Source organism: Oncorhynchus gorbuscha, linkage group LG07 (assembly GCF_021184085.1).
Source record: "Oncorhynchus gorbuscha isolate QuinsamMale2020 ecotype Even-year linkage group LG07, OgorEven_v1.0, whole genome shotgun sequence".
In the NCBI taxonomy this organism is placed as follows: Eukaryota; Metazoa; Chordata; class Actinopteri; order Salmoniformes; family Salmonidae; genus Oncorhynchus; species Oncorhynchus gorbuscha.
In genome coordinates, this window is record NC_060179.1 from 4,568,749 (window position 1) to 4,594,068 (window position 25,320).

The window sequence follows — 25,320 nt, forward strand, 5'->3', positions numbered from 1 at the left end:
GGGAGATTTGTACAGGGTTAAAGGGATATTGAAGAAGGAAGGATATCACTCCATTTTGCAATGCCATACCCTGTGGACGGCGCTTAAATGGAGCCAATTTCCTTCTACAACAGGACAATGACCCAAAGCACAGCGCCAAACTATGCAAGAACTATTTAGGGAAGAAGCAGTCAGAGTACCAGCTGTCTCTAATGGAGTGGCCAGCACAGTCACTGGATCTCAACCCTATTGAGCTGTTGTGGGAGGAGCTTGACCGTATGGTACGTAAGAAGTGCCCATCAAGCCACTCCAACTTGTGGGAGGAGCTTCAGGAAGCATGGGGTGAAATCTCTTCAGATTACCTCAAAAACATTTACAACTAGAACGCCAAAAGTCTGCAAGGCTATAATTGCTGCAAACGGAGAATTCTTCTAACAAAAGCAAAGTTTGTCAAAGGGGACACAATTATTATTTCAAGGAAAAAAATAATTATTTATAACCTTGTTAACGTTTTGACTATTTTTCCTATTTCATTTTGCAACTCATTTCATGTATGTTTTTATGGAAAACATTTCTAAGTGACCCCAAACTTTTGAACGGCAGTGTACGTCTTACGATGTGGTGATTGATACGGCCATCAATAAGTCAGAAGATAAAGATCGTAAGTCGACTGCTGAAGCCAAGGCACATTAAATTAACGAGACATTTGGCTGATAGATAAATCAATGGCCGGTAGGTACAACTCATTTGAACTGTTCGAAATAGATGGAATTAAAATACATAAAACGTAATCTCTGAATAACTATTTGGAGCATCATGATTGGTTAGACTGAGCCGCAGGGGTTGCTGGGTAGTGTTTCCCAAAATCACCAGGTTGTCCAGAAGTTCTGGTTGGAGGATTCAGGATTCCCTGCCCTCCCATCTTGATTCTGGGAATCTTTTAACTTTTTAATTTTCTGAAAATTATCAGAAATATGCAACCCTAACATGTTGACCAGACTGCTTGCGTGCATGCTGACTTTGTCCACCCACACCTGACCAGTGGAAATATCAAAACAAACTCTGAACCAACTATATTAATTAGTGGACAGGTCAAAAGCATTAAAAATGTATGTCAATTTAGCTAGTTCGCTTTCTGTTGTTAGCTAATCTGTCCAGGGATATAAACATTGGTTTGTTATTTTACCTGAAATGCAACAAGGTCCTTCTACTCCTACAATTAATCCACAGATAAAAGGGTCAACTTAGTTAGTTTCTAGTAATCTCTCCTCCTTCAGGCTTCTTCTTCTGTGGAGTTTACATGGGTGGATGGCAACCAACTTTAAGGTGCATTACCACCACCAACTGGCCTGGAGTGTGTGCACCTCCGTTCATCTTTCAATCACCCACGTGGGTACATGCTCCTAACAACCAATGAGGAGATGGGAGAGGCGGGACTTGCAGTTCTAATTTCAGCACCTGGCTACCCAGACGCTCGCTGAGAAACGTGAGCTGTGTTGATGCAATGATTGAATAACATGTACTTGTGTAAATGCATGTCGGTCTGGGTGATGAAATGCCATTTTCAACCGTTTCTACAGAGACTTGGCCGTGTAGAGAAAGGCAGTATTACAGTGCATGTCTACAAATAAAAGAGAAACTGAAAAGTGACAAGATTTTACTGTACAGTAACATACTGTATATTTCCACAAAGATACTAAATAAAAAGTTGGTGACTACATTACGTAAATAGTTAATACTTTTTTTTCATATGATTAAAAAAAAAAACTATTGACACAGTATATAGATGGTTGGTTTCCTTAAACAAACCTTAAAAGAAAAAAACATTAAAAAGAAAAAGACAACATAAAAAAACTAAGAGAAATCAAATCCTGTGTAGTACACACAGCTGGCATCGTTTCAGAGGACCTTTGTATCTGCTCAATGCAAGTTCACCAGTCTAGATTCAGTCTTTTTAAATCCTCCTCCTCCTCGCACCCTCAGTGGTCTTATCCTTGTGCCTCTAGGGTTATGGGCCCCACCCCACCATGCAGCAACAGCGCCCCCTAGATGTCCCCCTTAGCCTCGTTGTTGTTCATCAGCTCCTTCCTCTGGGCCAGGAAGGGATACATACATTTATCAGCACCCAGGAACCTGTACATACAAACGATGGCCTCGAAGGGCAGGAAGCTGTAGAGAGGAGAGAAAACAGAGGTCAGACACACAAAGCTCTTCATTTAGAGACATGAGTTCATTCACAACACACTGGAGAAAGGAGAGGGACTGAGTTCATTCACAACACACTGGAGAAAGGAGAGGGACTGAGTTCATTCACAACACACTGGAGAAAGGAGAGGGACTGAGTTCATTCACAACACACTGGAGAAAAGAGAGGGACTGAGTTCATTCACAACACACTGGAGAAAGGAGAGGGACTGAGTTCATTCACAACACACTGGAGAAAGGAGAGGGACTGAGTTCATTCACAACACACTGGAGAAAAGAGAGGGACTGAGTTCATTCAGACACTGGAGAAAGGAGAGGGACTGAGTTCATTCAGACACTGGAGAAAGGAGAGGGACTGAGTTCATTCAGACACTGGAGAAAGGAGAGGGACTGAGTTCATTCAGACACTGTAGACAGGAGAGGGACTGAGTTCATTCACAACACACTGGAGAAAGGAGAGGGACTGAGTTCATTCACAACACACTGGAGAAAGGAGAGGGACTGAGTTCATTCACAACACACTGGAGAAAGGAGAGGGACTGAGTTCATTCACAACACACTGGAGAAAGGAGAGGGACTGAGTTCATTCACAACACACTGGAGAAAGGAGAGGGACTGAGTTCATTCAGACACTGGAGAAAGGAGAGGGACTGAGTTCATTCACAACACACTGGAGACAGGAGAGGGACTGAGTTCATTCAGACACTGGAGAAAGGAGAGGGACTGAGTTCATTCAGACACTGTAGACAGGAGAGGGACTGAGTTCATTCACAACACACTGGAGAAAGGAGAGGGACTGAGTTCATTCACAACACACTGGAGAAAGGAGAGGGACTGAGTTCATTCAGACACTGGAGAAAGGAGAGGGACTGAGTTCATTCAGACACTGTAGACAGGAGAGGGACTGAGTTCATTCACAACACACTGGAGAAAAGAGAGGGACTGAGTTCATTCACAACACACTGGAGAAAGGAGAGGGACTGAGTTCATTCACAACACACTGGAGAAAAGAGAGGGACTGAGTTCATTCACAACACACTGGAGAAAGGAGAGGGACTGAGTTCATTCACAACACACTGGAGAAAAGAGAGGGACTGAGTTCATTCACAACACACTGGAGAAAAGAGAGGGACTGAGTTCATTCAGACACTGTAGACAGGAGAGGGACTGAGTTCATTCACAACACACTGTAGACAGGAGAGGGACTGAGTTCATTCACAACACACTGGAGAAAAGAGAGGGACTGAGTTCATTCAGACACTGTAGACAGGAGAGGGACTGAGTTCATTCACAACACACTGTAGAAAGGAGAGGGACTGAGACACACTGGAGAAAAGAGAGGGACTGAGTTCATTCAGACACTGGAGAAAGGAGAGGGACTGAGTTCATTCAGACACTGTAGACAGGAGAGGGACTGAGTTCATTCAGACACTGTAGACAGGAGAGGGACTGAGTTCATTCAGACACTGTAGACAGGAGAGGGACTGAGTTCATTCAGACACTGTAGACAGGAGAGGGACTGAGTTCATTCACAACACACTGGAGAAAGGAGAGGGACTGAGTTCATTCACAACACACTGGAGAAAGGAGAGGGACTGAGTTCATTCAGACACTGTAGACAGGAGAGGGACTGAGTTCATTCACAACACACTGTAGACAGGAGAGGGACTGAGTTCATTCACAACACACTGGAGAAAGGAGAGGGACTGAGTTCATTCACAACACACTGGAGAAAGGAGAGGGACTGAGTTCATTCAGACACTGGAGAAAGGAGAGGGACTGAGTTCATTCACAACACACTGGAGAAAGGAGAGGGACTGAGTTCATTCAGACACTGTAGACAGGAGAGGGACTGAGTTCATTCACAACACACTGGAGAAAGGAGAGGGACTGAGTTCATTCACAACACACTGGAGAAAGGAGAGGGACTGAGTTCATTCAGACACTGTAGACAGGAGAGGGACTGAGTTCATTCAGACACTGGAGAAAGGAGAGGGACTGAGTTCATTCACAACACACTGTAGACAGGAGAGGGACTGAGTTCATTCACACACACTGGAGAAAGGAGAGGGACTGAGTTCATTCACAACACACTGGAGAAAGGAGAGGGACTGAGTTCATTCAGACACTGGAGAAAGGAGAGGGACTGAGTTCATTCAGACACTGTAGAAAGGAGAGGGACTGAGTTCATTCACAACACACTGGAGAAAGGAGAGGGACTGAGTTCATTCAGACACTGTAGACAGGAGAGGGACTGAGTTAATTCACAACACACTGTAGACAGGAGAGGGACTGAGTTCATTCACAACACACTGTAGAAAGGAGAGGGACTGAGTTCATTCAGACACTGTAGAAAGGAGAGGGACTGAGTTCATTCACAACACACTGTAGAAAGGAGAGGGACTGAGTTCATTCAGACACTGTAGACAGGAGAGGGACTGAGTTCATTCAGACACTGGAGAAAAGAGAGGGACTGAGTTCATTCACAACACACTGTAGACAGGAGAGGGACTGAGTTCATTCAGACACTGTAGAAAGGAGAGGGACTGAGTTGATGTGAGTGATGTGGAAAGAGAGGAGAGTAGAGTAGAGATGGCAACCACCCATTCATGCCAATAAAGCATGTATTTATTAATTGAATTGAGAGAGAGAAAGACTGGACTGACCTTTTCATAAAGTTAACCATGTATACGATGCGTGGGGTGCAGATCATAGCCTGATCCGTGAGAATGGCCCTCATAGACTGTGTTACACAGAACTCTGGCTTCAGGGGAGGCAGGAATGGCTCGATTTCTTTCCTGTACAGACAGGAAGTGGCATAACAGTTAGAGACAGCCAGAACGAACACACACATAAACACAAGGGGAAAGTGCCCAGGGTGCTATTCAGCAACGTAGTGCAGAGTCTGTACACAAACAGACAACCAAGTCTGATCTTATCTAAAACATTACGATATCAACACCTAGAATAGGCCAGTTCAGATACTGAAACCCTTCCACTTACAGCGGAGGGGGGGAACCATTGTAACTAAAGAGGGGAACAGTATTCACGGTACACCTGTTAGGGGAGGTAGAGAGGGTGTCCCTTGGTCTGGTAGAGCTCTAGGTGAAACACTGACATCGACATACAGGTTAAGGCACTAGTCAACTCCGTAGAACAATGCAGTACACCGAGTGTACAAAACATTAAGAACACCTTCCTAATATTGAGTTGCGCTCCCTTTTTGCCTTTGCTGCCCCCCCCCGGAACAGCCTCAATTCGCCAGGGCACGGACTCTTCCCACAGTTGTGTCAACTTGGCTGGATGACCTTTGGGTGGTGGACCATTCTTGATACACACGGGAAAACTGTTGAGCTTGAAAAACCCAGCAGCGTTGCAGTTCTTGACACACTCAAACCCATGCGCCTGGCACCTAGTACCACACGCCGTTCAAAGGCACTTAAATATGTTGTCTTTTCCATTCACCCTCTGAATGGCACACATACACAATACATTTGTAAGTCGCTCTGGATAAGAGCGTCTGCTAAATGACTTAAATGTAATGTAAATGTAATGTCTCAAGGCTTAAAAATCCTTCTTTAAACCACCTGTCTCCTCCCCTTCATCTACACTGATTTGAAGTGGATTTAACAGGTGACATCAATAAGGGATCATATCTTTCACCTGGATTCACCCGGTCAGTGTATGTCATGGAAAGAGCAGGGTGTTCTTAATGTTTTGTACACTCAGTGTATAGTACAGTACAGTGCATTGCAGTACATCACCAGACCATTGCATGTAGCCACATTTGTACATAATCTTTCTAGTTAGCGAGTTTTTAGCCAAGTTATAGCTCATTTATAGTCAGCAAATGGGGGAAGTGATTGCTTCCTACAAGAGCACATAAACCTGTATATTTCCAGACATCTCTGAAAAGCCAATCAGGTACCGGAGAGCTTTTGTTCTGTCTTAAAGGGACAGTGTTGTATTTTAAGAGAGAGGTTTGAATAAGATAAGTAGTCAATTGGCAGAGGTAATTATATAATCATTTGTCTGATTCTCCTGTAATAATGGTTTGGGAATAATTATGCATTGTATTGTGTCAGTCACCTCCTTGTCTGAAGGACAAGTGGATAAGCAGGTTAAAGGTCAAGCCCTGCGTGTGTTTTTATTCTAAAGTCTGATGGAATGTAGGTCTACATTGATTCATTTGTCTGGTTTCTTGCATAAAACACTACAACATTTTCAGTCACCTCCTTGTCTGAAGGACTGGATAAACAGGTTAAAGGTCAAGCCCCTGTAGTCATTGAACACCACACGTTGTCTGAATGACAGAACACAGTTTATTTCCCTCTGGTTGCACATTTAACATGTTGATAGAGATTTTGTAGAACTGATTTAAGTTTCCCTGCATTAAAGTCTCCGGCCACTAGGAGCGCCGCCTCTGGGTGAGTGATTTCCTGTTTGGTCAAGTCTGATGGAATGTAGGTCTACATTGAATACCACACATTGGCTGCTCCTGTAGTCTGAATGATAGAACAGCTATTTCCATGTTCAAATATTATGGGATGCATTTTCTCCATAGTTTTTGATGGTAGGACACTGCGGTAAGGCCCATATTTTGATCAAATAGCCACAGTGACCTACTTGTCCAATGTTTAAAACTGTAACTCAAAGTGGGTACAGCCTCAGTGTTCCCAATAAACGCGAGTCATAAGTAGAATTTTCACAACGTTGAAGGTTGCGTGCGCTCTCAGTAGACGGGAAATTTGCTCCGTGACGGAATTTGTTTTTAAGGAACATTGCTGTTAGCAGTAGGCTCCCTGGTTTCGTTTAATTTAATAATTTAATTTAATTTAATTATTAACCTCCAACGTATATTTAAATAGCCATTTAAATGCTAAGTGATAAAGCACTACGAAAATGTTATGAATCACGTTATGATTAATTGATTTGAGTGGAATGACTGATTATTGGATGGATGGATGGATGGATGAATGGATGAATGGATGGATGGATGAATGGATGAATGGATGGATGGATGGATTATTTATTTGATTGATTGATTGATTGAATGGATGAATGGATGGATGGATGAATGGATGAATGGATGGATGAATGGATGAATGGATGGATTGATTATTTGATTGATTGATTGATTGATTGATTGATTGATTGATTGATTGATGAATGGATGGATTGATTGATTATTTGATTGATTGATTGAGTGATTGATTGATTGATTGATTGATGAATGGATGGATGGATTGATTATTTGATTGATTGATTGATTGATTGATTGATTGATTGATTGATTGATTGATTGATGAATGGATGGATTGATGGATGGATTGATGGATTATTTGATTAATTGATGTCTCACCTTATCCTGCAGCCTTTGAACATGCCCGTGTCCACCAGGTAGGGACACACCAGCGTCATCTTAATGCCATCCTTATCCGAAGCCTTGATCTCGTGGCTCAGCGACTCGTGGAAGCCGATGGCCCCGAACTTACTGGCGCAGTAATCCTATAGGGGGTCATGAGAGGAAAAGGTGTTCCTGTTAAATCCTGTGTAGCTATCACACCGGAGTAAAGACACAGTCGTAGAATTACACTGGAATAGAATGGGCGTCGGGATTGGATTGGGTTATGGGTTGGGATTGGATTGGATTGGGTTATGGGCTGGGATTGGGCTGGGATTGGGTTATGGGCTGGGCTGGGATTGGATTGGGTTATGGGCTGGGATTGGATTATGGGCTGGGATTGGATTGGGTTATGGGCTGGGATTGGGTTATGGGCTGGGATTGGATTGGGTTATGGGCTGGGATTGGATTGGGTTATGGGCTGGTCTTGGATTGGGTTATGGGCTGGGCTTGGATTGGGTTATGGGCTGGGCTTGGATTGGGTTATGGGCTGGGCTTGGATTGGGTTATGGGCTGGGATTGGATTGGGTTATGGGCTGGGCTGGGATTGGGTTATGGGCTGGGATTGGATTATGGGCTTGGATTGGATTGGGTTATGGGCTGGGATTGGGTTATGGGCTGGGATTGGGTTGGGTTATGGGCTGGGATTGGGTTGGGTTGTGGTTGGATTGATTTATGGGGCGGGGAGGGTTTGATGGTTTGCCGGGGGCCTAATCTTCAAAAGCAGCTTGGGCAAACCCAGAGAGGATAAAGGAGATGAGACTGTGCCCACGTGACATGCCTGCCAAACTATGGTTCCTAAATGAATAGTCCCTCCTGCCTTAAAATCACATTCAATTTCTATGAAGTATTATAGGTTAAAACCTTGACTGTGCTCCAGTCCCTTTGAAGAGAGACTTAATGGTTATGGATGAGTTCCCGCCTGTGCAACAACAGCTAGGAAAACAAAAGGCAATGGGGTAGCGGTGCCTAAAGACAGAATGAAAATGACACCACTCTGGAATGGAGAGAGGGAGTGAAAGGGAGTCCATGTGTTCTAGAATATTAAAGAAGCATTCTAGAAGGCTTCTCTGGAACACACAACAGAGAGTGACAGCTACAGCCACTCTTCTTATTGTCCCCGGGACAAATGACCACATCAAATCCTTTTAACACTGACTCAGATAACACACAAAAAGAAACAGTGAGGGGCCTGGACGAAAGATGACCCCCCCCCCCCACAAAAAAAAAACGTGAAAACAAAGTCCCCTCCATTTAGAGTGAATTGGCTGTGATGTGAATACTGAGAGAGCTGCGATGGTTTCACAAAGAACCTGATGAAGATGTCTCCCTCCCACGGAGACATGTCAGCCTGTTCTTCACTCAGAGCCAAGGGCCCTATGGGCCCAGCCCCAGACCCCCCAGCTGCAAACAGAGGGCCCCATAACAGGCCCCCAGCTACAGACAGAGGGGCCCATAAGAGACCCCCCCAGCTACAGACAGAGGGCCTTGTAACCCGTAAGAGGGCCCCGTAACAGGCCCCCTATACCCCCCGAACTACAGACAGAAGGCCCTGTAACAGGCCCCCAGACCCCCCTACTATAGACAGAGGGACCCGTAAAAGGCCCCCAGATCCCCCTACTATAGACAGAGGGCCCAGTAACAGGCCCCCAGACCACCCCTACTATAGACAAAGGGCCGCGTAACAGGCCCCCTAAACACCCCCTACTATAGACAGAGGACCCCGTAACAGGCCCCCAGACCCCCCTACTATAGACAGAGGGCCCCGTAACAGGCCCCCTAAACCCCCCTACTATAGACAGAGGGCCCCGTAACAGGCCCCCAGACCCTCCCCCCCAAGCTATAGACAGAGGGCGCCGTAACAGGCGGGGAATAATATGAGAAAGGCGAATATCTGTGTCTGTGTCGCTGTCTCTGTGTCGCTGTCTCTGTGTCGCTGTCTGTGTGTCTCTGTGTCTCTGTGTCTCTGTGTCTCTGTGTGCACTACATAGTACTACTAACTAACCAAGAGAGAGTGTCTCATTCATGTGAAGTAACTCACCTCCACACCAGCTGTGCTGAATAGCCCCAGAGAGCTGGCAACCGTCACAATGTGGCCGTGGTTCAGCTCCAACATCTTGGGAAGGAATGCCTTGGTGGTCTATAGGAAAGAGAGAAGAGGGGGAAGGAGGGAAAAAAGAGAGGAAGGTTAGTTTACTGGTGCAGTTTGTCTCTGCCAAAACCCTTTGATCCTCTTTTTGTTTCTCTCTCTCTCTCTTTCTCTCTCTCTTTCTCTCTCTCCTTCCCGCTCTCTCCTTCTCTATCTCTCTCCCGCTCTCTCGCTCTCTCCCTCCCGCTCTCTCTCTCTTTCCCGCTCTCTCCTTCTCTATCTCTATCTCTCCTTCTCTTCCTCCCGCTCTCTCTCTCTCTCCCTCCTTCTCTTCCTCTCCCTCCCGCTCTCTCCCTCTCTTTCTCTGCATCACCATGGAGAAGAGAGGGAGACTTTTTGACAGACAAACAGAGGGAAAAACAGGAGAGAACGAGGGAGAGAGAGAGCACACCACAGAGAAGAGAGATGGTTTACTGTATGAGTCTGTTCTTTCCCACACAGATCCAGTACCCAGCGCTGTGCCCAGCTCTAAAGACCCGCTGACAGAACCAATCACAGGTCCCCGTTCACTCACCATGGACCACAATGCAATTCAACCGCTGTCCACCGACTGCCCTCTGTGCTGCCCAAGCGGAACAATACTCAAAGTGATAGGAGAGAGTGATAGGAGAGAGAAAGTGATAGGAGAGAGAGAGAGGGAGAGAGAAAGAGAGAGAAAGAGAGAGAGGTTGTGTATCCCAAATTGCACATTATTTCCTACATAGTGCCCTACTTTTGACCAGAGCCCTTTGGCCTTCCCTCTAATGGTTAACATAAAAATGTAAGAAGGATTAAGCTGATTCTAGACCTGTGCCTTACTGAAACTTCTATCTACCGGGATCTGTGAGAAACATAACACTGAGGGAGATGGAAGAACAACACTGAGAGAGATGGAAGACCAACACTGAGAGAGATGGAAGACTAACACAGAGAGATGGAAGACTAACACAGAGAGATGGAAGACCAACACTGGGGGAGATGGTAGACCAACACTGAGAGAGATGGAAGACCAACACAGAGAGATGGAAGACCAACACTGGGGGAGATGGTAGACCAACACTGAGAGAGATGGAAGACTAACACTGAGGGAGATTGAAGATCAACACAGAGATGGTAGACCAACACTGAGGGAGATGGAAGACCAACACAGAGGGAGATGGAAGACCAACACTGAGGGAGATGGTAGACCAACACTGAGGGAGATGGTAGACCAACACTGAGGGAGATGGAAGACTAACACTGAGGGAGATTGAAGACCAACACTGAGAGATGGTAGACCAACACTGAGGGATATGGAAGACTAACACTGAGGGAGATTGAAGACCAACACTGAGAGATGGTAGACCAACACTGAGAGAGATGGAAGACCAACACTGAGAGAGATGGAAGACCAACACTGAGAGAGATGAAAGACCAACACTGAGAGAGATGGAAGACCAACACAGAGAGACATGGAAGACTAACACTGAGAGATTGAAGACTAACACTGAGAGATGGAAGACCAACACTGAGAGAGATGGAAGACCAACACAGAGACATGGAAGACTAACACTGAGAGATGGAAGACCAACACAGAGAGATGGAAGACCAACACAGAGAGATTGAAGACTAACACTGAGGGAGGTTGAAGACTAACACTGAGGGAGATTGAAGACTAGGGAGGGCCTAACAGAGCTAACTTCATTTGAGGTGTTGGTGTCGAGGAGGATAAACAACAGAACAACTTTCTGCTGTGCTTTATCTTGACCAGGTCGCAGTTGTAAATGAGAACTTGTTCTCAACTGGCCTACCTGGTTAAATAACGGTGATTTTTTTTTTTAAATAACATGTTATGGTGTTAAATTGCACCTGCCCCATATATAAATATATATATATATATCTATATAAAACAATGTTTTATCATCACATTCGGTGTTGTATTACAGAGTCAACCATATTAGTACTTTGTTGTTTGAGGATTGTCCATACTGTAGAACTTGATGAAACAGAGAAGTCAAGAGAAACACACAGACAGAGTTCTAGATTATATCACTGAGTTCTAACAGACAGAGTTCTAGATTATATCACTGAGTTCTACCAGACAGAGTTCTAGATTCTATCACTGAGTTCTAAACAGACAGAGTTCTAGATTATATCACTGAGTTGTAGATTATACCACTGAGTTCTAAACAGACAGAGTTCTAGATTATATCACTGAGTTCTAAACAGACAGAGTTCTAGATTATATCACTGAGTTGTAGATTATATCACTGAGTTGTAGATTATATCACTGAGTTGTAGATTATATCACTGAGTTCTAAACAGACAGAGTTCTAGATTATATCACTGAGTTGTAGATTATATCACTGAGTTCTAAACAGACAGAGTTCTAGATTATATCACTGAGTTCTAGATTATATCACTGAGTTCTAGATTATATCACTGAGTTCTAAACAGACAGAGTTCTAGATTATATCACTGAGTTCTAGATTATATCACTGAGTTCTAACAGACAGAGTTCTAGATTATATCACTGAGTTCTAAACAGACAGAGTTCTAGATTATATCACTGAGTTGTAGTGTCATGTTTGTCATTTATTATCATGTCTTGTCCCTGTGCTCCCCATTCTATTCGTTTCCCTCTGCTGGTCTTATTAGGTTCTTTCCCTCTTTCTATCCCTCTCTCTCCCCCTCCCTCTCTCACTCTCTCGCAGAGTCTCTCTTCTCTCTATCGTTCCGATTCCTGCTCCCAGCTGTTCCTATTCCCCTAATCATCATTTAGTCTTCCCACACCTGTTCCCGATCCTTTCCCCTGATTGGAGTCCCTATTTATTCCTTTGTGTTCCGTTCCTGTCCTGTCGGTTCCTTGTTTAGAATTCACCGTGCTGTGATTGTGTATCGCCCTGTCCTGTCGTGTTTTTGCTGTGATTGTGTATCGCCCTGTCCTGTCGTGTTTTTTGCCTTCATCAGATGCTGCGTGTGAGCAGGTGTCTCTGTCAACTACGGCCTGCGCCTACCCGAAGCGACCTGCAGTCTGTGGCCGCTTCTCCTGTTATTCCCCTCTACAGACTAGAGGATTTCTGTTATTCCCTGTTTGGACTTAAATAAACTCTGTTTCTGTTAAGTCGCTTTTGGGTCCTCTTTCACCTGCATAACATGTAGATTATATCACTGAGTTCTAAACAGACAGAGTTCTAGATTATATCACTGAGTTCTAAACAGACAGAGTTCTAGATTATATCACTGAGTTGTAGATTATATCACTGAGTTGTAGATTATATCACTGAGTTCTAAACAGACAGAGTTCTAGATTATATCACTGAGTTGTAGATTATATCACTGAGTTCTAAACAGACAGAGTTCTAGATTATATCACTGAGTTGTAGATTATATCACTGAGTTCTAAACAGACAGAGTTCTAGATTATATCACTGAGTTATAGATTATATCACTGAGAGAGACAGGGAGAGACAGAGAGAGACAGAGAGAGACAGAGAGAGACAGGGAGAGACAGGGAGAGACAGAGAGAGACAGAGAGAGACAGGAGAGACAGAGAGAGACAGAGAGAGACAGGGAGAGACAGAGAGAGACAGGGAGAGACAGAGAAAATAGAGAGCCAGAGAGAGGGCCAGAGAGTCAGAGAAAAGAGAGAGATGGCACCCTATGGCCTATATAGAGCACTACCCTCTGGACAAATGTAGTGCACTATATAGGGAATAGGGTGCCATAGGGCTCTGGTCTAAAGTAGTGCACTATATAGGGAATAGGGTGCCATAGGGCTCTGGTCTAAAGTAGTGCACTATATAGGGAATAGGGTGCCATAGGGCTCTGGTCTAAAGTAGTGTACTATATAGGGAATAGGGTGCCATAGGGCTCTGGTCTAAAGTAGTGCACTATATAGGGAATAGGGTGCCATAGGGCTCTGGTCTAAAGTAGTGCACTATATAGGGAATAGGGTGCCATAGGGCTCTGGTCTAAAGTAGTGCACTATATAGGGAATAGGGTGCCATAGGGCTCTGGTCTAAAGTAGTGCACTATATAGGGAATAGGGTGCCATAGGGCTCTGGTCTAAAGTAGTGCACTATATAGGGAATAGGGTGCCATAGGGCTCTGGTCTAAAGTAGTGTACTATATAGGGAATAGGGTGCCATAGGGCTCTGGTCTAAAGTAGTGCACTATATAGGGAATAGGGTGCCATAGGGCTCTGGTCTAAAGTAGTGCACTATATAGGGAATAGGGTGCCATAGGGCTCTGGTCTAAAGTAGTGCACTATATAGGGAATAGGGTGCCATAGGGCTCTGGTCTAAAGTAGGTATCTGGTCTGTGTACTATATAGGGAATAGGGTGCCATAGGGCTCTGGTCTAAAGTAGTGCACTATATAGGGAATAGGGTGCCATAGGGCTCTGGTCTAAAGTAGTGTACTATATAGGGAATAGGGTGCCATAGGGCTCTGGTCTAAAGTAGTGCACTATATAGGGAATAGACTGGTGCCATAGGGCTCTGGTCTAAAGTAGTGTACTATATAGGGAATAGGGTGCCATAGGGCTCTGGTCTAAAGTAGTGCACTATATAGGGAATAGGGTGCCATAGGGCTCTGGTCTAAAGTAGTGTACTATATAGGGAATAGGGTGCCATAGGGCTCTGGTCTAAAGTAGTGTCACTATATAGGGAATAGGGTGCCATAGGGCTCTGGTCTAAAGTAGTGCACTATGTAGGGAATGTGGTGATAACCAGATAGGGCTCTGGTCTAAAGTAGTGCACTATATAGGGAATAGGGTGCCATAGGGCTCTGGTCTAAAGTAGTGCACTATATAGGGAATAGGGTGTAACATAGGGCTCTGGTCTAACCAGAAGTAGTGTCACTATATAGGGAATCTGTGGTGCCATAGGGCTCTGGTCTAAAGTAGTGTACTATACCAGAGGGAATAGGGTGCCATAGGGCTCTGGTCTAAAGTAGTGCACTATATAGGGAATAGGGTGCCATAGGGCTCTGGTCTAAAAGTAGTGTACTATATAGGGAATCTGGGTGCCATAGGGCTCTGGTCTAAAGTAGTGCACTATATAGGGAATAGGGTGCCATAGGGCTCTGGTCTAAAGTAGTGCACTATGTAGGGAATAGGGTGCCATAGGGCTCTGGTCTAAAAGTAGTGCACTATATAGGGAATAGGGTTCCATAGGGCTCTGGTCTGATAAAGTAGTGTACTATATGTGGGAATAGACTGGTGCCATAGGGCTCTGGTCTGATAACCAAAGTAGTGCACTATATAGGGAATAGGGTGCCATAGGGCTCTGGTCTGATAAAAGTAGTGCACTATATAGGGAATAGGGTGCCATAGGGCTCTGGTCTAAAGTAGTGTACTAACTGGTGTAGGGTGTCTGTCTGATAACCAGACTGGAATAGGGTGCCATAGGGCTCTGGTCTGATAAAGTAGTGCACTATATAGGGAATAGGGTGCCATAGGGCTCTGGTCTAACCAAAGTAGTGCACTATATAGGGAATAGGGTGCCATAGGGCTCTGGTCTAAAGTAGTGTACTATATAGGGAATAGGGTGCCATAGGGCTCTGGTCTAAAGTAGTGCACTATATAGGGAATAGGGTGCCATAGGGCTCTGGTCTAAAGTAGTGTACTATATAGGGAATAGGGTGCCATAGGGCTCTGGTCTAAAGTAGTGCACTATATAGGGAATAGGGTGCCATAGGGCTCTGGTCTAAAGTAGTGCACTATATAGGGAATAGGGTGCCATATGGTACTTTTATGGTACTGTGATCCACTCTGTGTATTATGAGGTATCTCTCTGTGTCTGTCTGATAACCAGACTGGTGTAGGTATCTCTCTGTGTCTGTCTGATAACCAGACTGGTGTAGGTATCTCTCTGTGTCTGTCTGATAACCAGACTGGTGTAGGTATCTCTCTGTGTCTGTCTGATAACCAGACTGGTGTAGGTATCTCTCTGTGTCTGTCTGATAACCAGACTGGTGTAGGTATCTCTCTGTGTCTGTCTGATAACCAGACTGGTGTAGGTATCTCTCTGTGTCTGTCTGATAACCAGACTGGTGTAGGTATCTCTCTGTGTCTGTCTGATAACCAGACTGGTGTAGGTATCTCTCTGTGTCTGTCTGATAACCAGACTGGTGTAGGTATCTCTCTGTGTCTGTCTGATAACCAGACTGGTGTAGGTATCTCTCTGTGTCTGTCTGATAACCAGACTGGTGTAGGTATCTCTCTGTGTCTGTCTGATAACCAGACTGGTGTAGGTATCTCTTCTCTCTCTGTCTGGTATGTGTGAAGCTAGAAGGAGCATTAATCACTTCCAGCCAATCTTCCTTTATGATCTACGGAGGGGGGGAATAGAGGGATTTAAAGAACTGGCAGGCAGATCATGGTAATGTAAGGTGGTGTACTCTGTTCTGCAACAGTAAGCTAGGTAGATTACTGCAATAAGACGCAGAACTAAACATCACTTTTCCAGGACATTAAAATCTGAAATTGCTGCAATATTCAATTTATTGAGGGATGGGGCGTTGGGTGAGAGGAGGGGTGGGGAGGACTTGCCAGAAGGAATATCAGGACTGGGAAAAAGAGCAGAGACAGGCTTCTCCGTGCCAAGATGGAGGTGGGTGTGTGGGCAAACGGAGCATTAACAGAGATATGCCCATACCTGGTCCAGCCAACTCACTCAACCCAGAACCCACTCCCACACTGCATCATTATGTACAGGGGGAAAGGAGGGAGGGAGGGAGGGAGGCTTGGTTTTGATTTGATCCAGCAGCACAATGACTGGGCCTGCCTGCCATCAGGGCAGGAAAACAAAACATTTCTGGTAAACTGCTATTGAAACTGCTATTGGCTTTCAGGGCAGAACTGTGAGGTCAGAGATTGAGGGAAGACAGAGTTACACGTGTTTCTGTCTCTAGTAACCTCCAAGCAAACAGGGATCCCTCCGCCCTCTGCCCAAACCCCCAGGCCTCCCATGATTCCCTGCTTCTCATGGCATCTCTGGCGTGTCGGCCGGCGACCTCTGGCGACCTCTCAGACACGAAACCTGTGAAAAATCGACCAGGGGTTCATGTCTTACATCAGAACGGTCCGTAATTGGGCCTCAAGGATCCCAGTTCCGCTGAATTACACCCCCCCAACGAAAGCCGCCCTGCCCCCCGGGCCCCCCGCCGGGATGTCCTGCCCACTGCTTGCTTCTAATTGCTGCAAGCGAATCTGGCAAAGCTGCTCAGACACCCTGTCGTCACAGCTGGGGTGTCAGAGCATATTACTGCCTGTGTCTGACCAACAGGAACAGTATAATAATAATAAATATAATATAACAATATGACCAACAGGAATATGAACAAATACTGGACACACAGAAGGACCAGATGGTCATTTAATTAGAACAAGCCCAACACTGGCCGGAGAGAGAGAGAGAGAGAGAGAGAGAGAGAGAGAGAGAGAGAGAGAGAGAGAGAGAGAGAGAGAGAGAGAGAGAGAGAGAGAGAGAGAGAGAGAGACAGAGAGAGAGAGAGAGAGACAGAGAGAGAGAGACAGAGAGAGAGAGACAGAGAGAGAGAGAGAGAGAGAGAGACAGAGAGAGAGAGAGACAGAGAGAGAGAGAGAGACAGAGAGAGAGAGAGAGACAGAGAGAGAGAGAGACAGGTAGAGAGAGAGAGAGACAGAGAGACAGAGAGAGACAGAGAGAGAGAGAGACAGGTAGAGAGAGAGAGAGAGACAGAGAGAGAGACAGAGAGAGAGAGAGAGAGAGAGAGAGAGAGAGAGAGAGAGAGAGAGAGAGAGAGAGAGAGAGAACTGACACTGACTGGAGGCCGGAGAGAGAGAGAGAGAGCTGACACTGACTGGAGGCCGGAGAGAGAGAGAGAGAGCTGACACTGACTGGAGGCCGGAGAGAGAGAGAGAGAGAGGGAGAAAGAGGCAGAGATACAGAGAGAGGTCCACAACAACATTTCTGTTTTGATTTCTGTATTGATTGATGCTAGAGTAAGTGGAGGGTGTGTGTCGTCATAGCGACAGAAGGGAATTGTTGTGGTGGAGAGAGACTCAGTCAGGTGTGTGTTGTCATAGCGACAGAAGAGAGAGACTCAGTCAGGTGTGTGAAGGGTTAATCCTTTCATTTACAACAAAAGAAAAAAAGCAAAAACAGTTGATGCACAGAAAACATTTAGGTACTGAACTCAAACATCCATACTATTCTGAAATCTCTTTCCCCTGAAACCTCAAGACTGCCTTCCTTCTGGTTTACACACACACACACACACACACACACACACACACACACACACACACACACACACACACACACACACACACACACACACACACACACACACACACACACACACACACACACACACACACACACACACACACACACACACACACACACACACACACCAAGGGCAACAGTGGTCAGACATTTCCCAGACTCATTAAAGAGAGAGACTTGGTTGTGAGTAGTAGCAGCAGTGCTCATACAGACAGCCTCTACTCTGTCACACAGACACCCTCTACTCTGTCACACAGACACCCTCTACTCTGTCACACAGACACCCTGTCACACAGACACCCTGTCACACAGACACCCTGTCACACAGACACTCTGTCACACAGACAGCCTGTCACACAGACACCCTCTACTCTGTCACACAGACACCCTCTACGCTGTCACACGCAGACTCTCACACACAAACAATGCCCTAATCGCTAACTCCCTCCAACCACATCCAGCCAGACCAGCCCAGTCCAGACCAGACTAGCCTAGCCAGCCCAGACTAGCACAACCCAGACTAGCCCAGTTCAGCTCAGCCCAGTCCAGCCCAGACTAGCCCAGTCCAGCCCAAGTCAGCCCAGTCCAGCCCAGCCTAGCTCAGCCCAGACCAGCCCAGTCCAGCCCAGACTAGCCCAGCCCAGACTAGCCCAGTCCAGCCAGCCTACAGGTGCACTGAGTCCAAGGGGGGCTCATATAAAACCAGTCAAGTACGACCCTTCTGCCTGACTGCCTCCTTTCTCCAGACCGGGCAGGAATGCAGGGAGGAGAACTTATCTCCTGTCGCTTGGCATCACGTCAAGCCCAAGATCCGCAGACAAGAAACCAATTGTCACATAAGTGGGTCAGACAGCAACTCACCATGACCCTTTCGTCTAATCTAGCCTGTAGGGAGTGATGAGACAGGAAGTGACGGGACGGGACAGGAAGTGACGGGACAGGACAGGAAGTGACGGGACAGGACAGGAAGTGACGGGACAGGACAGGAAGTGACGGGACAGGACAGGGAGTGACGGGACAGGACAGGAAGTGACGGGACAGGACAGGAAGTGACGGGACAGGACAGGAAGTGACGGGACAGGACAGGAAGTGACGGGACAGGACAGGGAGTGACGGGACAGGACAGGGAGTGACGGGACAGGACAGGAAGTGACGGGACAGGACAGGAAGTGACGGGACAGGACAGGGAGTGACGGGACAGGACAGGAAGTGACGGGACAGGACAGGAAGTGACGGGACAGGACAGGAAGTGACGGGACAGGGAGTGACGGGACAGGGAGTGACGGGACAGGACAGGAAGTGACGGGACAGGACAGGAAGTGACGGGACAGGGAGTGACGGGACAGGACAGGAAGTGACGGGACAGGACAGGAAGTGACGGGACAGGGAGTGACGGAACAGGAAGTGACGGGACAGGAAGTGACGGCCTTCCTTCTTTTCCTCTTTCTCTCTCTTTTCTTGCCACCCTCCAGATCAACTTCTACTACATGAGCACTGTGAGATCGAGGGACACTGCATCTCTCCTGTTGAATACCCTGATCAATATATTGTGACTTATCCATGGTTATCTCCACTACTTAAAACCACAATTCAGAAGAGGGACTCTGTAAATGCCTCTGGATAAGAGCATCTGTTAAATTCCATTAAATTGTAAACTGTGAATGATTCACGGCTGAAACCACTGTACCTTCTCTCTGTACACCAGACAGAACTCCATTAACCTGACGCTCTCGACACAACCAGGCCAATACCGGGCTCATCGGGACAGCTGACTAAAACCGAATCCATTAGTTTCCACATTAGACTCTCAGCTATGCGACACACGTCGTCCATTCGGGCACCAGGCGTGTCCGTATATGGCCCCTCCTCTTCCTCAAACGCAAGAGTAAAGGGAAGTGACGTCTGATCCGTGACGCGGGACCGGCTGGTCAGAGCTGATCCGTGACGCGGGACCGGCTGGTCAGAGCTGATCCGTGACGCGGGACCGGCTGGTCAGAGCTGATCCGTGACGCGGGACCGGCTGGTCAGAGCTGATCCGTGACGCGGGACCGGCTGGTCAGAGCTGGGCAGAGTGGTTCCCATACAGCTGCATCCATGCTGGGCCCTCTGAATCAGGCCTTGGGACCATCAGGGACCAATCAGGGACCCATGATGGAGACGGGGGAGGGCACTGTATGTGTGTATGTGTGTATGTGTGTGTGTTGCCTGGCAGAATCATGCTTAGATAACCACCTACTTCCTGCTCACGTCTCCATAGTGGCTCCATTCAAACCGCTATCCAAAAACACGTGCACCACACACACACTCTCCATCTCTCTCAGCCCCCCTCTCTCCTCCTCCCAGCTGGACTCTGCCCTTCCCAAGCTCAGTCTCTCCCTTCGTCGTGTTTCCACACTCGTTGGACCATTTCAGATGGAGTCAGTGCAGTGAACCCACTGCCAGGTCACGTTGGAGCAGAGAGGAGGAGGGGAAGAGAAGGGAGGGGGGGAAGAGAAGGGAGGAGGGGAAGAGAGGAGGAGGGGAAGAGAAGGGAGGGGAGGAAGAGAGGAGGAGGGGAAGAGAAGAGAAGTGAGGGGAGGAAGAGAGGAGGAGAAGAAGAGAAGTGAGGGGAGGAAGAGAAGAGAAGGGAGAGAAGGGAGGGGAGGAAGAGAGGAGAAGGGAGAGAAGGGAGGGGAGGAAGAGAAGAGAAGGGAGGGGAGGAAGAGAAGAGAAGGGAGGGGAGGAAGAGAGGAGAAGGGAGAGAAGGGAGGGGAGGAAGAGAAGAGAAGGGAGGGGAGGAAGAGAGGAGAAGGGAGAGAAGGGAGGGGAGGAAGAGAAGAGAAGGGAGGGGAGGAAGAGAGGAGAAGGGAGAGGAGGAAGAGAAGAGAAGGGAGGGGAGGAAGAGAAGAGAAGGGAGGGGAGGAAGAGAGGAGGAGGGAGGGGAGGAAGAGAAGAGAAGGGAGAGAAGGGAGGGGAGGAAGAGAAGAGAAGGGAGGGGAGGAAGAGAGGAGAAGAAAAGTGAGGGGAGGAAGAGAGGAGGAGAAGAGAAGTGAGGGGAGGAAGAGAAGAGGAAAAGAGAAGGGAGGGGAGGAAGAGAGGAGGAAAAGAGAAGTGAGGGGAGGAAGAGAGGAGGAGAAGATAAGGGAGGGGAGGAAGAGAGGAGGAGAAGAGAAGGGAGGGGAGGAAGAGAGGAGGAGAAGAGAAGGGAGGGGAGGAAGAGAGGAGGAAAAGAGAAGGGAGGGGAGGAAGAGAGGAGGAGAAGATAAGGGAGGGGAGGAAGAGAGGAGGAGAAGAGAAGGGAGGGGAGGAAGAGAGGAGGAGAAGAGAAGGGAGGGGAGGAAGAGAGGAGGAGAAGAGAAGGGAGGGGAGGAAGAGAGGAGGAGAAGAGAAGGGAGGGGAGGAAGAGAGGAGGAAAAGATAAGGGAGGGGAGGAAGAGAGGAGGAAAAGAGAAGGGAGGGGAGGAAGAGAGGAGGAGAAGATAAGGGAGGGGAGGAAGAGAGGAGGAGAAGAGATGGGAGGGGAGGAAGAGGGAGGAGGAGAAGAGAAGGGAGGGGAGGAAGAGAGGAGGAGAAGAGAAGGGAGGGGAGGAAGAGAGGAGGAGAAGAGAAGGGAGGGGAGGAAGGGAGGAGGAGAAGAGAAGGGAGGGGAGGAAGAGAGGAGGAGAAGAGAGAGGGAGAAGGGAGGGAGGAGGAAGAGAGGAGGAGAAGAGAAGGGAGGAAGGGGAGAAGAAGAGAGGAGGAGAAGAGAAGGGAGGGGAGGAAGAGAGGAGGAGAAGAGAAGGGAGGGGAGGAAGAGAGGAGGAGAAGAGAAGGGAGGGGAGGAAGAGAGGAGGAGAAGAGAAGGGAGGGGAGGAAGAGAGGAGGGGAGAAAGAAAAGGGAGGGGAGGAAGAGAGGAGGAGAAGAGAAGGGAGGGGAGGAAGAGAGGAGGGAGAAGAGAAGGGAGGGGAGGAAGAGAGGAGGGGGAGAAGAGAAGGGAGGGGAGGAAGAGAGGAGGAGAAGAGAAGGAGGGGAGGAAGAGAGGAGGAGAAGAGAAGGGAGGGGAGGAAGAGAGGAGGAGAAGAGAAGGGAGGGGAGGAAGAGAGGAGGAGAAGAGAAGGGAGGGGGGAGGAAGAGAAGAGAAGGGAGGGGAGGAAGAGAAGAGAAGGGAGGGGAGGAAGAGAAGAGAAGGGAGGGGAGGAAGAGAGGAGGAGGGAGGGGAGGAAGAGAAGAGAAGGGGAGGAGGAGGAGAGAAGAGAAGAGAAGGGAGAGAAGGGAGGGGGGAGGAAGAGAAGAGAAGGGAGGGGAGGAAGAGAGGAGAAGAAAAAGTGAGGGGAGGAAGAGAGGAGGAGAAGAGAAGGGAGGGGAGGGGGAGGAAGAGAAGAGAAGGGAGGGGGGAGGAAGAGGGGAGGAGGGAGGGGAGGAAGAGGAAGAGAGAAGGGAGGGGGAAGAGAAGAGAGGGAGAGGAAGGGAGAGAAGGGAGGGGAGGAAGAGAAGAGAAGGGAGGGGAGGAAGAAGGGAGGGGAGAAGAAAAGTGAGGGGGGAGGAAGAGAAGGAGGGGAGAAGAGAAGAGGAGGGGAGAGAAGAGGGGAGGAGGAGAAGAGAAGGGAGGGGAGGAAGAGAAGAGAAGGGAGGGGAGGAAGAGAGGAGGAGAAGAGAAGGGAGGGGAGGAAGAGAGGAGGAGAAGAGAAGGGAGGGGAGGAAGAGAGGAGGAGAAGAGAAGGGAGGGGAGGAAGAGAGGAGGAGAAGAGAAGGAGGGGAGGGAGGAAGAGAGGAGGAGAAGAGAGGGAGGAGAAGAGAAGGGAGGGGAGGAAAGAGGAGGAGAAGAGAAGGGAGGGGAGGAAGAGAGGAGGAGAAGAGAAGGGAGGGGAGGAAGAGAGGAGGAGAAGAGAAGGGAGGGGAGGAAGAGAGGAGGAGAAGAGAAGGGAGGGGAGGAAGAGAGGAGGAGAAGAAGAGAAGTGAGGGGAGGAAACGTCTGGTGTTGCTGGAGGCCAGAGAGGGAAGGGGAACACTTCAAACTTCACTGTAAAAGGTCCAGACTCGTAGACGCGATAGTCTGGCCTCCCAGTGGTATGCGGCTCTGAGATCACCGTCCGTGGGGGGGCTCAGCCCGACCGTGCAACTCCCCAAAATTCCCAACCACCCCCCCTGCTCCGCGTACGCATCCTCTACTCATGTGAATGTGTTGACAGTTGGAGAAATTAGTTGAGCCGTGCTGAGAATTAGAAAACGTATGAAAATCAACGGTCCCAAGAATCTGCAACCCTGCTGCACGGAAGGGTACACGTTGTGGACTCTGATAGACATTTTAGAGGAGGAAAGGAGGAGGGAGTTTATGATAATTATCTGTAACTGTTACCCTGGGTAACAGCCGAGCTGCTGCCAGCCTGCAGGATAGTCGTTGGTTACGGGATAGTCGTTGGTTACGGGATAGTCGTTGGTTACGGGATAGTCGTTGGTTATGGGATAGTCGTTGGTTACGGGATAGTCGTTGGTTACGGGATAGTCGTTGGTTACGGGATAGTCGTTGGTTACGGGATAGTCATTGGTTACGGGATAGTCATTGGTTACGGGATAGTCGTTGGTTACGGGATAGTCGTTGGTTACGGGATAGTCGTTGGTTACGGGATAGTCGTTGGAATAATAATCTGTAAACGCCAGACATACAAAGAAGACCGGATTAAGGTTTATGGAGGATTAAAAAATATAATATATATTCTTACTTTTCCCTCATTAAAAATGAACCTCGAACAGACATGGAGGAGAAATGTGCTTTAGGCTGTTTATGTCCAAACAGAGAGATGACAGGCTTGAGAAAGCAGCAGAGCTGGGAAGGAATCACCTCCCTCCCTTCCTGTATAAACTAAAACAGAAGAACAGGACCTCTCTCCCCCTGATTTTAATCCCTTCTTTTGGCAAACACTATGCGGAGGAAATAAAAATGTCCTGTTTAGTAATACCCACAAAAGCGGTTTAAAGCTTTAAAAAAAGCACCATATCCCCTAAACTTGCTTGAATGTCCTAATCAATTATATATATAAGACTAGCATTAAATCCCATTTGTGGTTAGTTGTTGAGTCATAATATGGAACTGTAGTTGTGTACAACCTGCTATGGCCTACCAGCACAACACATATCAAAGCTCTGTGTGATAGGACCATCTGCATGTAGTGAGCTACGACACCGGCTTGCATGCGTTTGTGTAAGAGCACAGAGGAAGTCCCAAGTGGCACCCTATTCCCTATATAGTACACTACTTTAGACCAGAGCCCTATGGCACCCTATTCCCTATATAGTGCACTACTTTTAGCCAGAGCCCTATGTGGGCATATATTACCATATTATTAACTAAGGCAACAACAAACCCCCCCCAAAAAAATTGGGTTCCTGAAAATCCCAAAACCGCAGCAAACTCTGGTGTCTTTAATGGACCACAATCCTCCATTCTGACATGCTGGTCTGTCCCCATTCATTAGAAGCTGCTTTCATCTACCCATACTGTCCTCCCTCTCTCCGCCCCCTCCCTGCCTCCCTCTCTCCGTCCCCTCCCTGCCTCCCTCTATCCGCCCCCTCCCTGCCTCCCTCTCTCCGTCCCCTCCCTGCCTCCCTCTCTCCGCCCCCTCCCTGCCTCCCTCTCTCCGTCCCCTCCCTGCTTCCCTCTCTCCGTCCCCTCCCTGCCTCCCTCTCTCCGCCCCCTCCCTGCCTCCCTCTCTCCGTCCTTCGCAAAGAACAAGACAGAAAATAAAAGAATCAGGAGCCGCCCTAATGAGAATCCAGACTACTGCTGTATCAAAGACTACGGGTGGCGTTCCAAATGGCTCCCTATTGCAAAATATAGCGCACTATTTGAAACTACTCCTGAGGGAACTGGGGACTGTTAAAAATCTATTACAGATAGGAAATAGGATGCAATTAATAAATCCTACACGGTCGAGGGAATCTTCACTAATTCGAGGGAATCTTCGCTAAGTCGAGGGAATCTTCGCTAAGTCGAGGGAACCTTCGCTAAGTCGAGGGAACCTTCGCTAAGTCGAGGGAACCTTCGCTAAGTCGAGGGAACCTTCACTAAGTCGAGGGAACCTTCGCTAAGTCGAGGGAACCTTCGCTAAGTCGAGGGAATCTTCACTAATTCGAGGGAATCTTCGCTAAGTCGAGGGAATCTTCGCTAAGTCGAGGGAACCTTCGCTAAGTCGAGGGAACCTTCGCTAAGTCGAGGGAACCTTCGCTAAGTCGAGGGAACCTTCACTAAGTCGAGGGAACCTTCGCTAAGTCGAGGGAACCTTCGCTAAGTCGAGGGAATCTTCGCTAAGTCGAGGGAATCTTCGCTAAGTCGAGGGAACCTTCGCTAAGTCGAGGGAATCTTTACTAATTTAATAGATCAGTCATATGTAACC

At 47.8% G+C, this 25,320-nt stretch overlaps 1 protein-coding gene across 1 annotated transcript in view; it reads right to left on the reverse strand.

Annotated features, from left to right (window-relative positions):
* Positions 1-219: 219 nt before the first annotated feature.
* Positions 220-25,320, reverse strand: part of rdh10a (retinol dehydrogenase 10a) — a 35,195-nt gene continuing 10,094 nt past the window's right edge. Inside the window, exons 3-6 of the mRNA XM_046355417.1 lie at positions 9,630-9,728; positions 7,547-7,692; positions 4,851-4,982; positions 220-2,148 (exon numbers count right to left, since the gene is read on the reverse strand). Of these exons, the coding sequence (XP_046211373.1) occupies positions 2,025-2,148; positions 4,851-4,982; positions 7,547-7,692; positions 9,630-9,728 (501 nt within the window). The 3' untranslated portion in view covers positions 220-2,024. The remainder of the gene's footprint in view (positions 2,149-4,850; positions 4,983-7,546; positions 7,693-9,629; positions 9,729-25,320) is intronic.